General features: G+C 37.5%; 1 protein-coding gene across 4 annotated transcripts; it reads right to left on the reverse strand.

Moving 5' to 3' along the window:
* Positions 1-1,387: 1,387 nt before the first annotated feature.
* On the reverse strand, positions 1,388-15,654 carry pdha1a (pyruvate dehydrogenase E1 subunit alpha 1a). Of its 4 annotated transcripts, XM_081365499.1 has the most exons (13): positions 15,151-15,286; positions 13,652-13,672; positions 11,994-12,620; positions 10,888-10,956; positions 7,428-7,601; positions 7,128-7,254; positions 6,808-6,899; positions 4,965-5,057; positions 4,579-4,734; positions 4,395-4,466; positions 4,072-4,139; positions 2,835-2,943; positions 1,388-1,881 (listed from the first exon to the last, which is right to left on the reverse strand). In XM_081365499.1, exons 1-13 carry the CDS (start codon positions 15,205-15,207, stop codon positions 1,717-1,719), a joined length of 1,830 nt encoding a protein of 609 aa, XP_081221625.1. In that variant the 5' UTR covers positions 15,208-15,286; the 3' UTR covers positions 1,388-1,716. The 4 variants fall into 4 exon arrangements, with proteins under 4 accessions (XP_081221625.1, XP_081221626.1, XP_081221627.1 ...); XM_081365500.1 differs by lacking the exon at positions 13,652-13,672 and having other exon boundaries at positions 15,151-15,321; XM_081365501.1 differs by lacking the exon at positions 11,994-12,620 and having other exon boundaries at positions 15,151-15,296.
* Between the last annotated feature and the right edge of the window lie 619 nt (positions 15,655-16,273).

Genomic DNA, 16,273 nt, shown 5'->3' on the forward strand with positions numbered 1-16,273 from the left:
AGTGCTCACCTCATGTTCACATGCCACATTAAATGAAAAGATTTAATAATTTGTCATGGTCCCTTTGAGTACTAATGGCAGGTGAGGTCCCCCCAATTGTTTTTTAAAATGAAACAGTTTAAACTATATCAAAAGTATGATCAAAAGTTTTTAGTTTTAATTGTGGGAGACAAAACAATACACTGCAATACAATAATGATTCAGAGACAATTAAACCTTTCTTAAAACAAGATGTATACAATTTTATACATATGATTGTATCAGAATTTCCCTAAAAAAAATAGTAAATGTTCATCTTGAAATATTACTAAGAATCTAAAGTTATTCTTATGTTAACTTAAATGTACAAATCAATAAGGATTTTATGGTAAAAAGACAGTTCACCATGACCTAAAGGTGGACATTTTTTGAATTATACTAAAAGGCCTTTTACTTACTAAAAAGGTATAAACCATCAATTAGAAAGCAGGTAGATTTTGTGCAATTTTTGACTATGTTGATAATTTAGAAATGAATGTATCAAATATGATCCAGTGGGCTTTGTAGGGTTAAGGCCTGTATCCACAACTGTCTCTGTGGTAGAACAACATAAAGACATCCAATCACACAAAAATGGTATTTGAAATATTTATTTGTAGTTTCATGGTATAAAAACCACATTGGATACATTGCCTGATGTTTTTGACTCCTCATCCTGGTCAACACGTCATAATTGTTTAACCTGTGTCCCTAACGCCCTCTTCAATATCTCAACAGCATCCTATCATCTATTGAAAAAATGATTTCTTTCCCAAGTGATTTTAAATGAACAGTCTATTAATACAACCATTAATAAACTGGAATCGCCAAATTTGAAGTTATACCCCCTGTAACGCTGTTTGTAACAAAAGCAAAATTTTTATAATAAATATGACAACAAAAACCCTGTTTAAAATAAAAGTTAAGGAGAGTTAAAGCAAATGAAAGAACTTATTAACCTTTTCCCATTCTACTTTTTTTATTTAAACACTTTAAAGCCTATGAACGGAAGTGTTTAGATATGACAGAAAATAAAAAAATCCCATTTTACACCCCATAAATATTACACAAACATTTTTGTAGTATGGCCTTCTAACAGATTTACATTTTATCAGTTAATACATCTTCCCTTAAAATATTTTTTCAAATTAGGACTGCAAGACTGTTGCATTTCACTGACACCTCGACCAAAACACGTTCTACTGATACATAAAGTGTGTGTGTGTGTGTATGAGCGCATGTCTATAATGACTGCACAGAGCAACAATGGGAGGTGTTTCTGCATGGACACTAGGTAAATGCTCTGTCATTGCGTGGGCACTGGGTATAGGCAATAGTTGCACTGGAGACATTTGGAAAGTACCAATAATTACAAGCCAAATACCACCATGTTTATTCACACATTACATGCTATTTCTGAGATGGAAAAATATAGCATTTTTTGTTTAGTTCTGAAACCTTTTAAAATTTATAGTGAAGGTCAGTATTGTAACTGATGGAGACAACAAGAAAACAAGGTAATGATAAAATGTAAAATGAGGCAACTTGTCTCAATGTGGCTGAGAGATTTGGATGAGTTTCCCAACAACTGTCTATGAAACCTATAGCCATATTGGAGGTGACAATTTCTGCTGTGCGCTTCAAGAGAGGGTCAACTAGTAGGAAGTGGAGGGGACTTGGGATGATAAGGAAGGCGATTTAGCTGACGGACTTGAGTTTGGTCCAGGGGTTGGTGCCACGCACTTCCAAAGGTGGGTCATTGTAGAAGATGTGGTTGCAAAGATCGTCCAGTGGAGGCTCAGGGTCTGTGGTGGAAAACTGAGCGCCATCCTCAATCTCCTTCCTTACTTCAACATCAATCTCCTGCGAAAGGTGTCAGTGTTTAGTGAAACTGCAGAAATGCCCATGCTTCACATTTTCACCTTCTTAAAGGAGAACTCCGGTCAATTTTAACATTGAGCTCATTTTTTTGTACATTTGGAGTGCTGTCAATACAGAGAACAACGACAAAAATCGGTGTTGCCTACACCGAGTTATTCTATTTTTAAAATTTGCACCCTGTTGACTTCAATGGGGCAATGTTTAAACCTGCTTTTAGCCTCTTAACATCCTTGATGTGTCATTACAAGTGCACAGAAAATGTGAGTGATTCCTTCTGAGTGAACACGAGTGGATCTGACTGCAGTAGATTTAAAAGATATGTATAAAAATTATGTTATTTAAGCCAGCGCAAATACCTGTTTACATCCTGTTTTTCGGTTGAAGTCCAAAGTAGTCGATTGCCGAGTTCACGCGCATAGGTTTAGTTACCAATGATCACGCGCGTGAACTCGGCAATCGACTACTTTGGACTTCAACCGAAAAACAGGATGTAAACAGGTATTTGCGCTGGCTTAAATAACATCATTTTTATACATATCTTTTAAATCTACCGCAGTCAGATCCACTCGTGTTCACTCAGAAGGAATCACTCACATTTTCTGTGCACTTGTAATGACACATCAAGGATGTTAAGAGGCTAAAAGCAGGTTTAAACATTGCCCCATTGAAGTCAACAGGGTGCAAATTTTAAAAATAGAATAACTCGGTGTAGGCAACACCGATTTTTGTCGTTGTTCTCTGTATTGACAGCACTCCAAATGTACAATAAAATGAGCTCAATGTTAAAATTGACCGGAGTTCTCCTTTAAGTATACTTGAGTAATCTTATTCGCCAATGGGACTGAATCCGAAAATTCATACTCAAGTGCAACTGTGACCATCTCAGTGATTGTTTCCTACTTCAATGTGTCTCTGGTAAGCGCAAGCAGTCTCACCTTAAGCTCCTCCACACTGGCCATGTTGTTGCTCAGCATGCGATCCTTCAGCAGGGAGATGGGATCGCTCTTACTGCGCACCTCCTGGATCTCCTCACGTGTTCGGTAACTATGGAGATGGAGAGCAAAGGTTGTCACATATGAGTGCTAATAGAAAAAAGATGCATTAGATACTGTTTACGCTCATCCCTAATTCCCGTCATGTTTCACACAAAACAAAAGTCTCGAGCAGATGCTAATGGCTAGTATTGCAGCGCCGCTTAATAAGGTTGCGTTCACACAGCGTTGCGTGACAACCGCATTCTATAACTGAACTGACACCTGCACATCTTCAGGACTCACAACTGCATTCTTAACAAACCCACGCTGAATGAACAGAACCGCATTGGACTAGTTGTCTGCCACATCATATAATGTGAGAGCCACACTGAACTGTATAATCATGACAGATTTATTTCACTCAAGGAGACGGAGAAATGATTTGTGTTTGACAAGAATACTTTTTGTGCACCAAAAAAACAAAATATTGACTTTATTCAGTCATTTCTTCTCTTCTGTATCAGTCTCCGGCGCACGTTCACAGGAGCAGCGTGACCTCGCGTGCGTCTTCCTCTGCTTGTAGGTCATATGTCAGAACGCCAGCTCCTGCGTCATCACCACGCGCATGCGTTGTGGTACTCTCGTGAAAACGCGTCAGAGACTGATACAGAAGAGAAGAAATGACTGAATAAAGTCGACATTTTGTTTTTTTTTGCCGCACAAAAATTATTTTTGTTGCTTAATAAAATTAAGGTTAAACCACTGTAGTCAAATGGATTATTTTAACAATGTATTTCCTACGTTTTTGGGCCTTCTAAGTGTTAATTAAATAGCTGTCAATGGAGCCCTTCCTGAGCCATCGGATTTCATAAAAAAAATCTTAATTTGTGTTCCGAAGATGAACTAAGGCTTTACGGGTTTGGAACGACACAAGGATGAGTAATTAATGACAGAATTTTCATTTTTGGGTGAACTATCCCTTTAAATTTCAAAAAGTCAACTTTAAGCACCATGTACGAACCTGTGTATATTAGTTGAGCTAGTAGTTTTAGCTGTGGTATCAAAATTGGAATAGAGAATTGTGAATTTCCACTGGTATCTAAAAGTTTGGTTTCAGTTTCACGTCCGTGTGTGCTCATTGGTGCTCAGAGCAAGAGCAATAACAATAACTTTGGTTGAGATGATAGAAGATAATTACCTGACTCCTGGGTCACTCATACTGTGTCCATGGTAACGGTAGGTCTGCAGCTCCATCAGAATTGGACCCTATAATTATAAATTTCAGGCATTTTATTTTTTGCTACATAATTGATAAATATCCCATGAGAATATTTATCTGTTTTCTGGAACTGAAACAGACATTTCATAACCAGTGGAACATTTATTGTAAAGTTGCCACTGTGGAATTATCCATATCATTATAGTGCATAAAACACATCATCAAAAATCATACTTCCTAACAGAGCTAATAATCTTTTTATCCCATCCCTACAATTGCACATCACTCTAACCAGAGCTCACCTTTCCTGATCTGCAGTGGTCAGCAGCAAATTTGGTGGCCTCCCTCACACAAAGGACATCCATGCCATCGACCTACAAAGCCAGAGAACAGGTAAGGAGACATTCTGACATGGAGAGTAATTTCAGTGCACTATGTGCGTCGTGACACAAGTAAAAGCATGATGGTGTCCTTCCTGCATCGTACCCTCAAACCAGGGATGAAATCGCCTCTCTTGTAGTAGTCAGTGCTAGCAGACGCTCTCTCCACAGATGTACCCATGCCATATTTGTTATTCTCACAAATGAAAATGCAGGGCAGCTTCCACAGTGATGCCATATTATACGTCTCAAAGATCTGACCCTGCAGAAACAAAAAAAGTGTAGAAGTGTATGAAACCTTCCTGTAAAGCCACAGCCATGCTCCGATTATAATGCACAAGTTGTTCAGATGGTTATAAGGTTATGTAAAGCAGCACAAGGACAGCAAAGAAGACAGATCTGTGTTCAGATGTTAGTTAGTAGCTAAATCGGCTGTTAGGACTTGCAGTGGGTAAACACATGATTGTTAGGACCTGCATGGAAGTGACTTACCTGATTTGCAGCACCATCACCATAGAGACAGACACACAGCTCATTATTGCCCTGGTATTTGCAGGCCAATGCTACACCTGCCCCAAGTGGCACCTGGGATACACATGCGTAAAATATAAATCAGGGTTATTATAGTTAAATAAAACTCAAACAAGCACAATTTCTTTAATTTAAATAAAATAAACTTTAAAGGTGCACTGTGTAATCTTTGGCGGCATCTAGTGGTGAGGTTGCGAATCACAAACCAACAAAAGTTACGGTGGCCGACAGGAAAAGATGTCCTCATCTGAGACAGCAGATATGTATGTAGATAGAAATGGCTCATTCTTGGGTAATAAAAACATAACAGTTCATTAAAGCTACAATATGTAATTTTTTTTCGCCGCTAGGGGTCGCTAACCTCTTACAATAACAAAGGCGTAGGTTGATGACGCAGTGATAAGTGGAATGATGGAACTTGCTGTCATGCTGATGGATCTAATAATGTTTATGAATGAGTGAAAATATTTATGTTTTTAACTTGACTGTGGTATGAAGCAGATCGCAATTGCTAATGAGAGACAGATATGAGCGATATAAAAAAATAAGGACATTTAATTCTACCGAACTGAAATACTGAAGTGCTGAAATACTACTCACACAGTTCAGTTTATTTGACGAATTAAACTTGAGGTAATGCAGCGGTTTTACTTGATCTAACGTTACACTATCAGTTGGCTGTATGAGACTAGCAGTAAGCTAGAATAACATACTGATCATATTCTAACATTTCATCATGTTGAGCTATATAACATTGATTTGTTTTATGTACATTTGCTCATCTGTCTAGTAAAGCAACGTTACATACAAGAGCGGCATCTCTGTCAAGTCGTGAAGCTCTGTTAAGTCAAAGTTTTGTCGCGGACGTGGAGCTCTCGGCATCTCGAAAACGCCACGCTGATATTGATCTTCGTTTTAGTTCTCCTTTTGTCCCAAAGTCTGCTTGCCATGATCCATAATGTTTGAACGAAGCAACAACAGCGTGCCGCTAGATGTTACGCACTACGCAGTTGTCCACGTCTGTTGCCATGGTTACTATGGCAATACAAGCAGAAATCAGGGATAACGCGGATATTACGTCATTGACAAGTTACAAGGGACGGGCACTTTTTAAAATTGTGAATTTCTCTGAATTTACAAATTCTTGGAAACATTTAGGATAATGTAAGTACACAATTGAAAGAAATATATAACACTGTGCAAGTGGCTTTTTAATGTTTTGATACAAAATTCTTACATATTGTACCTTTAAGTAAGGTCTTTATACACCACTGAAAACATAGTTATGTATATGATATTGCATTTCTGTAAAATCCAATCTTCCTCAATATTACACAATGCACCTTTAGCTGAAAAAATATTTAAAAAAATAAACAAGGTAACATTTCTCATTTTAATTTAGTTTAACTGCAATAAAGTGGAAATAAGAAAATAAAAACTGATTCAGAATATTCTTAGTTACTATAATAGTATCTAAATTAAACTTTGTATTGATGCCATGCCAGCTTCTATGGCCATGTTCATTGCGAGACCCAGGTTTAGTTATCCAAAAATTATTTTTTTCTGAAAATCGTACAACTAAATTTGGATTTACTTGGTTAAAAACCTTTTCAAAATCATCAACAGAATAAAACAAGTTGCTCAAAGGGGTAGAAGTATTACAATCCAGTAAAATATGTTTAATGGACAGTTGATTCTATGTCAATGATACTAAAATAACACGGATATCAATGCAGATTTAGTAAACCCTTCACAACAGCACTTCAAAAAAAAAAAAAAACTCAAATTGATTGATTTCAAATACCTGTGCTCCCACAATTCCATTTCCTCCATAAAAATGTTTAGTGTACATGTGCATAGACCCTCCCTTTCCTTTGGCAATACCTCCTCGACGACCTGATGGAGAAACAGACACATAGAAGAGGGAATAAATAGATAGAATAAATAAATAGATATACAAACTAAAGAAAAGAAAAATTCAGAAAAATAGTAGAGATCGAAAATAAATAAAGGAAAAAAAATACAAATAAAAAAAACAAATTATGAAAAAAAGTTTAGAAGCCTAAAAATTATTTAGAAGCCTCTGAAATATTAAACTACATTACTCCATTTTGTTGTTCTCACCAGTGAGCTCAGCCATGATCTCACGAACGGTGCCGCCTCTAGTGAGAGTGTACCCATGGGCACGGTAGGCTGTGATAAGATGATCTGATAGATTAATACCTCCCTCAATACCCACTGCACACGCTTCCTGTTAGACGACACAATGCACTTGTAAGAGTTTCAGTCTTTGCTTTCAACATTTGAACCAATTACAAATTACTTTTCCAACCATGTAAATAAAAACACAACTTAACTTGAGCATTTTGAACTAGTCTTCTTCTAGCAAAGATGATGTCTGTGTGTTTGCAATGTATGTGTCACCTGTCCATCATAAAGGTGACAGAAGCCTCTGATAATCTTCTGCTTGTAGAGCTGATCGGCTTTGAGCTCCATGCGTCTGATTGTCTGCATTGTGCGGTAGTACTGAAGCCCTTCTTCTCTTGTAAGGATAGCCTGCAGTGGTGGGCCCTCCTCCAGCTTGTGCAAGTCACATTTCTACCAAAACAAGTGCATTTTCAAGCTTTCAAATTAATTACGATACAGTTAAATGCATAGTACAATACCAGTATAAGTTTGTTTATAAGTTTGGGTCATTACTCCAGTTTTCAGTGACACATGATTCTAATATGCTGATTTGGTGCTCAGGAAACATTTCTTATTATCATCATCAATGTTGAAACGGATGTGCTGCTTGATGTTTGAATTCATTAAATTAACTGACAAAAGTACAAAGAAAAGATGTCCAGTGTTTTCACTGGCCAACTTTATAGTATTTTGTAAATACAAAAAAAATTGGGTTTTGATGGCTGCAACACTCCAAAAGAAGATGGGACAAAAGCAAAATTAAAGTAAAAATATCATAGAATATCCAAGTTAAACTGTTTTGAAACAGCCCGCAATAAGTAGGTGAACTATTGATAGATGAGGGAATCGTGATTGTGTATAAAAGGAGCATCTACCAAAGATTCAGTCTTTGAAACCAAAGATTAGTCATGGCTCACCACTTTGTGACAAATTTCAGAGAATTGTCAAAAGATTCAAAAATCACATTTCTCAATGCAAGACTGCACAGAATTTAGGTCTTTTACCATCTCCCATACATAATATTGTAGAAAAACTTCAGGGAATCCAGAGAAGTCTCAAGCTGTGTATGGCAAAACAGGAAAACTTTGTTGAATATGTGTGACCTTCAAGCCCCAAGATGGCACTGCATGAAACCAACATGCTACTATGTTATATACAGCCACATGTGCTCAAGAGTACTTTGGGAAAACAATTTCACTTTACACAGTCTGCTGCATCAAGAAATGCCACTTGAATCTCTGTTACGCAAGGAGAAATCTATTCATCAGTTTTATGCAGAGATGCCGGTGAGTTCTCTGTGCCCGAGCTCATCTCAGATGCCAGGCCTCATTCAGCATGTGCTTTCTAGACACTACACTACACTACACTACACTACATCTAGAGTGGATGTGCCCGACTGCCTCCCTGCGGTCCAGATCCGTCTCCTATTGAAAATGTATGGCCCATCAAGAAAAGGAGAATCAGACAACAATGACCATGGACTGTTGAGCAGATGTCTTATATCAGGCGAGATTGGGCAAACATTGCGAGTTAAATAAAGGTTAAACAGAATTAGGGCATGTTCTCACTTGCCGTCTTTTTTGCCAAGAAAAAGTTGACAAGGGCACTTTTTTGTAAAAATTAGGGCTGGGTACAGAGTTTCGATACTTTTTAGGTACCGATCGAATTGCCTCGATACCATCGAGTATCGAAAAATGACATGTTGTTCGGTACCAGATTTCGATACCTAAGGGGTTAACTCGTCAATGTCAGTGCTCAAATACATATGAAATGCACAACGACACACATAAAGTTGCTCACGCACATACATGTGTAGAGTTTGCGTAACTCTACACACACGAGAAGCGCGGAACTCTCCGCGCACATACTCATATGAGACGCGCGTGCACGCACAAACTCTCCACGCGCATACGAGACGCGAGCACACACACAAAACTCGCGCACATACTCAATGAGACGCGAGCACACACACACAAACTCTCCGCGAACATATTCATGAGACGCGAGCACACACACATAATACCTTATAGATGTGGAAAAGTCGATCAAAAGTGTGGGTACATGATTTCTCCAGGCTCGATGCCAACAGCGCGCGATGCAGTGTTTGCGGTAAAATAATTGCTGCAAAGACCGGTACCACGATAAATATGATGAAGACCTTGACAGTGCACGGCCACGGAGTAAACATAATAGCAGAAAGTTGCTTCGCCTTCAACTCGTAAATGAAGAGGTACCTTGTTGATCACTCTGACAGTGTTTATATTGCAATAATAACCTACTGAGTGTACACAGCCGTTCAAAAATGTGTTGGTTAGTCAGAATTTTTTTTTTTCAGTAAGGGTGCATTAAAGTTATCAAAATTGACATTAAAACGTGTAATGTTACAAAATATTTCATTTTTAAATAAATGCTGTTCTTTTGACATTTTTATTCATAGAATCATGAAAAAAATGTATTATAGTTTCCAAAATATTAAGCAGCAAACTGTTTTCATATTTCTGAAGGATCATGTGACACTGAAGTAATGATTTTGAAAATTCAGCTTTGACATCACAGAAATAAATTACATTTTGAAATATATTCAAATAAGATTTTAAAATGTAATACTATTTCACAATATTACAAGTTTTACTGTATTTTTTATTTTTTAAAAAATCACTTTGGAGAGCATGAGCTCTTTATAAAACATTTTTTGTTCCTTTGTGCACTGGCTAAGGAGCATGAATCAAACTGAAAAAATAAAACCAACATTTTCTGAGGTAATGTGTTATGTAATCTTGTTAAAATGGATTTCATAAAATCGGTATCGAAAAAAGTATCGTTAGGAACCGGTATCGAAACTGAGGTATCGAAAATGGCACCGGATCGAAAGATTTTGAACGATACCCAGCCCTAGTAAAAATAGAAGAAGCTGGCAGTGTTTGGTTCCACATAACAGCCGAGGGCGTCTTTTGTTTGGGCTACAGTAGCCTATGCCCGCCACGTTCCGGTAAAAGGGAGTGACATTTGTTGACAGCTGCTGTTATCAGCTGGTTACGGTATTGATAACTGAAACTGAGTGAACGTTAATGTTAGTTAACATAAACAGGTGAGAAAGTTTTGTTAACGACACGTAGTAGATGATACACTTACCTGAACAACCAAGCATTCGTCCAATCTGTGCCCACACAGCCTCTTTATAGTGTATATTCTGTTCGAGTTTTGTGCTTGTGCTTATAACTCCTTGTGCTCCGACACTAGTACAATAAGTCCATCTACTGGCACCTTCGCCATTTTTTCTGGGGATTCTTTTCGCCATTATGGAAATGACAAGTCTCGCTACTCGCTTGTCATTGGTCAGCTGTCAAAAAGGTGCGTGACGTAGGGCGTTTTTTTTTTTCTCATAAAAGTTTAACTTTATTCAACTTGAAAAGACGCTCTGAGCTACAGAAAAATACATTGGCGGTGGCGTTTATAAAAGCGCTCAGGACTTTTTTAAAAACACCGTTTAATCCATAGGATTATAATGTAAAACAGATGCAAAAATACACCAAGTGTGAACACGCCCTTAGCAATTTACAGATACTTGATTTTTATAACATTTCACATAATGTCCCACATTTTCTTAAAATGGGGTTGTATATATACATGTTACTAACCCCAACATTTTTTTAAATAGTGTATGCACTAAAATATATAAATATCTGATAAAACTCACCTTAATATCAAAGGTGGCCTGAGGGGTAAAGTCAGCATAGGTCCTTGCAGATACCACCACTCTTGCCCCCTATGAAACATAAAAAAAAAAAACATAAAATATAATAGAAAATAAATTAATATATGACCTCTACTGAGAAAAAGAGAAGATGGTAACAAAAAATAGCAGTCCATTTGAAACACACAAACACACACACACGTCTGACGGGAACTGAAATGTTAACAACCCTGGTCAAAAGCACTCTGTCTGAGGCAGGAAGCAAACCCAGACACAATGAAATATATCCGTAATAATCCCACCTGAATCACCACAGTGTAATTTTACTCAACAACCATATCGACAGACCTGCAATCTAATACCAATAAATCAACATTCAACACACAGACCTAGATGCATTGTATAATCTGCACTAACTTTGCACATCTCTTTGTTTACAGGTTTGGATGTAATAAACTGGCACATCAAGAGGAATTCATCCACAATTAGATGCGGGACCAACATGCAGAGTGTTATTATAGTATCAATGTGATACTATAATAGTTTGAATCAATAGTTTGAATTAGCTTTTATATTTTCCATTTTCATTTTCTTATAAATTTTAAGTAATTTTATATATTTTTTTGTCATTTTTTTTTTGTTTTGTTTTTGTTTTTACTAATTAAATGTATTTTTCTTATTTTTTTGGTTTAAATGGAAATGAGAAGTTTCCTTGGCAACTAACTGAAATAAAATTAGGTTTAAAATACTTTTTTTCAATTTCAGTTCATGTTATTATTATTTCGAGAAACAATTTTTTAAATAGTTTTATTATTATTATTTTACTTTAATAACCCTGCTGTGTATAAAACAGTTATTTTGCTTCAGGTAACTAACAGGGACAATGAGCGAATAAAGTAAAAAAAAAATTATAATAATAAAAATAAAGAATAATCTGTTCAGTGATCGAAGAGACATCGGCCATCTCAATGAGATTTGGAAGAAACCTCTGAAGTATGTAAGTGCTGGGTAAAGGGAAGGGGCATGCAACACTCCATTAGGAGGGTAAAGCTGTGTATATATGAAAGAGAAAGTATATACATTTTAATATAGGGGCTGCCAGTACTCACAGCAAGCTGTGGCTCTGGTAAGGCAGTCTCTTCAGCCAGGCTGTGGGTGATCTCTGGGAAGGAATTATCAGGGCCCTGGAGGCTCCCGGCTGGTGGGGGACAATTGGACGTGAGGGGGTCTGTGCTGGTTACGTCGGAGCTGCTGTTAGCTACTGCAGGGGTTAACTGTGCTGGATGGGGGACTGGGTTAATAGGCAACTCAGCTGTAATTAGGGCAGGTGATGGAGGAACATCTATAAATGGAATAATAGTTTTTTCTCTTACTGATTTTCTTACTGTAACAGAAGGCCCTAAACTTAATTCTTCTGAGGTGGATGAACCACTGGCCACTACCGGTTCTACATAACATTCTTTCTGAGCTATAGCACCTGTGGGAACGACATCAGTCAGAAGTCTATCGCATGACCCAGAGTCTCCTGACTGGCCACTGGTGGTGTGTCCTAAAGCTTTGTGTTCTACAGAAGTGTTTTGAGGTATCTGTGTTAATGGGGGAGAAACTGAAGGGCTGTGGGGTTGTGGATCTTTTAAGAGTGAACAGGGGTCGGGATCATGGTCATGTGGAGCGGTCAAATTAGCATATTCTCCCTGGACCGCCAGGAGCTGCAGAACGGCCCGGAGAGTGGAGGACTGCAAAAAGAAGGGCACACGTCACTCCAGAGGTTCAGACTTAGATGGCTATAAAAAGGGAACGCTTAAAGACCAAGGAGCAAGGCGAGACTTTTAAGTGTCTAGAGACCACAAAAAGGATTTTACTTACTAAACCAATACAACTCTAATCTAAGCTAACCTACACTATACCTACTCACAGGCAGTAAACAACTGTTGATGGCTACTGGTCAGATCACATTCAAATGGTCACAAAGGCCAATGTTGATACCAATATCTAGAAAACAAGGTGTCCAATAATCAATATAATGCTGATACATACATATACAATTTTATCCTCAGAAATTAGATGCACACTGATATGAATTGAACATATTTACTCAGACTTAACTAAAATTGTATCCATTGACAAAGTTGTTGTCAACAGTCATACACTACTTCAACTGTTGAAACTGACAGTCACTTTGGTTAGTTGGTCACATGGACAAATACCAGAAAGCCACAACATATCTCAAACAGGTTTCAATTGATGTCTCCTGTTATATAAAAAAAAAATCTAAAACCAGCAAAGGAAAAATGGGTACTTTCCATTCCATGGGAGTGCTTTTAACGTGTGTGTGTGTGTGTGTGTGTGTGTGTGTGTGTGTGTGTGTGTGTGTGTGTGTGTGAGATGTAAAGGTAAGATGTGAGCTGTAAGTAACTAGCTTGGGTAAATGGAGCAGAATTATTCCCCTCAAGCTCACAGCACAGCAAACTAAAACAGCCACGATATATGAGCAATAAAAAGCATGTAGCAAAAACGTGTTTAATACGCCAGAACCAAACAAGTGATTGGAAACTCAATGAGGAAGAGGTGATGTTAAAAGTCATAAGTGAGGAAGAAAAGATCATCTAAAAAAAAAAATAGGCCGTTGTAATGGAATAATTTCAGGCAAAAAATAAATAAATAATAATAATGATCATGTTTATAACCACCAAGGATAGAAAAAAAATGGAAAAAAGAGCAGATGGACGTCATCATTAAGCCCATTCCTAAAACTACTATCTCTTACCTCTGATACCAGTTCGGCTCCCTTTAAAGGCAGCCCAAAGAGCAGTAAGGAGGAGATATTGAGAGAAAGAGAAGGAGAGTGAGTGAGAGAGAGAGAGAATTAGAGAGAGAAAGATGTTGATAGAGAGAAAGAGACAGAAGATGAGGGGTCAATTATTATAAGGAAAAGAAAGATGCCTGACTTGTTCTGCAAAATTCCATTCATTATATTGTGCCAACAAAACAATGACATTGATTTAATTGTGTCAACAAATCGTTTATTATTAGACTTAAGGTCACAGTTACAGGAATGGACTCTGTCTGAGCTTTGAACCATACAGGGAGGAAAATTAATCAGGACTCAGGGCAAAACAAAAAGCACCAAAAATACCCCTACTGTGAATTCCTCTGATGTTTTATTACATTTTAGGACAATGTAGTTATGGGATTAATGAAGGTTTATCATCTCAAAGTATGAACGTGTAGCTCATTTGGAGTATTTTTCACAAGTTAAATCAACTTTGAAAATGCAGGAAGCAAGACAAATCCAAATATCAAACTCTACTTTGGCAATAGAGCTTAGAGGTGTATAAACTAAAAAAAAAGTGACTTGCCAATTGTAAAAAAATTAAAGTGGATTAAAATTAAGATAAATTACAATATACAATTTATTACAATAATTATCTGAGGTAAATTGGTGACACTCTGTATTTTAATATGTTTAGGAACAATATGCCCTCATACATACACCAGAATCTTAGTCATTTATATATTTTTATGTATATTAAGTAGACACTCTGGCCTAACCTAAACGACAAGGACTGAGTGGCATTAATGTCGTTTAGGTTAGGCCAGACAGAGTGTCAAAACTTATTATACATAAAAATATATAAATGACTAAGACTCTGGTGTAAATATGAGGGCATATTTTTCTAACCATACTAAAATACAGAGTGTATATTAGGGCATGTTTTCCCGTTTCTTTCCACTTAATGTTGCATAAAGCAGAACATCGTCCATCTGGACTTCTGCCACTGGTCAGTGAAAGTGATGAAAGACCCACTGTCTATCTCACTGAGGTCACCTTTTACAAGTGAAAGAAAATTAAAGCAATTGACTACGACTTAACAATTTTTATGAACAGCATATTCATATTCACATTTCAAATCTAATTTGTTATAGTCTTTTATAAGTTATTAGAATGACAGCTTTTTGACTAAACCAGTTTAGACGTTACCATTCCTGTGCAGCTAGCCAGCTAGCCAAGCTAGCCAAAAGAATTGTGATATCTGACTATATTTACATCTATAATAAAAGGAAATGCTACACTGGTTTACGTTAAATAAACAGCACCAACATACGCATTAAACCGCAATGTGTCTCTAGTAGGGTGTCAGCCGGGCCTTGTGTACCCTGCAAGGTCAACATGGTATGACTGCGCTTCGTTAGCCGTCAAAACAGCCGTGAATTTGTCTTACTAATCATAGCGGAAATATTGATTCAAATGAATAAAATACTTACGTTCCTGCTGGCGCTGCCCCTCAGAACGTTAGAAATAATGGTTAGCATCTTTCGCATAATATTAACTCACAGCTAACCAGAAAATGATCTCCTACAGTCCTCCTCTCAACAGAAAGCAAAGCAACCCGACCAGCGAACGAGCGAACAGATTCAAGGGTTGGAAATACTGTCCCCTGCTGGCCAGAGCACACATTCCTGGACCATAGAAAGAAAGAAAGAAAGAAAGAAAGAAAGAAAGAAAGAAAGAAAGAAAGAAAGAAAGAAAGAAAGAAAGAAAGAAAGAAAGAAAGAAAGAAAGAAAGAAAGAAAGAAAGAAAGAAAGAAAGAAAGAAAGAAAGAACAGCGTTTCTCAATCTTATCACTATCTCAAATGTATTCTGCTTCCAGTCAGTCATAGGCCTACACTACTTCACATTAAAAATGTGTTTGTCAATACGTTTATTTTCTAACCAAGGCATCAAACTTCAGAAAGTAAGTGACCCACAAACAAGGCCCACTTAGCCTACTTGTGTGTGTTAACACGAACATTTATCATTGGAGGAGGTATAGCCAGGAGATATAGCATTGTATTGTTTAGGTAATTCTGTAAAGTATACGAAGCACAGAAAATGCATCAATATAACAGCAAAAACAACAATCTAGTCAGAAGATAGAAGCCTGTTTTAAACCAAGACACAAAATAAAATATAATGGGTACATCATTGTTGTGTGTGTGTGTGTGTGTGTGTGTGTGTGTGTGTGTGTGTGTGTGTGTGTGTGTGTGTGTGTGTGTGTGTGTGTGTGTGTGTGTGTGTGTGTGTGTGTGTGTGTGTGTGTGTGTGTGTGTGTGTGTGCGTGTGCGTGTGCGTGTGCGTGTGCGTGTGCGTGTGCGTGTGCGTGTGCGTGCGCGTGCGCGTGCGCGTGCGCGTGCGTGTGTGTGTGTGTGTGTGTGTGTGTGTGTGGTTTAGGGATTATTTGTCCCAAAAGGATGGCAATACCACAAATCTTTGATTATAACAGCTTATAAATCATTCTAAATCATGTTTTTAAAAAATGTAAAATGCAGAAAGTTTTCTGTGATTGGTAGGTTTAAAGGTTAGAGGATAGAATACACAGTTTGTTTAGTATAAAAATCATTATGTTC

This window comes from Scardinius erythrophthalmus, assembly GCF_964197995.2.
Source record: "Scardinius erythrophthalmus genome assembly, chromosome: 5".
In the NCBI taxonomy this organism is placed as follows: domain Eukaryota; kingdom Metazoa; phylum Chordata; class Actinopteri; order Cypriniformes; family Leuciscidae; genus Scardinius; species Scardinius erythrophthalmus.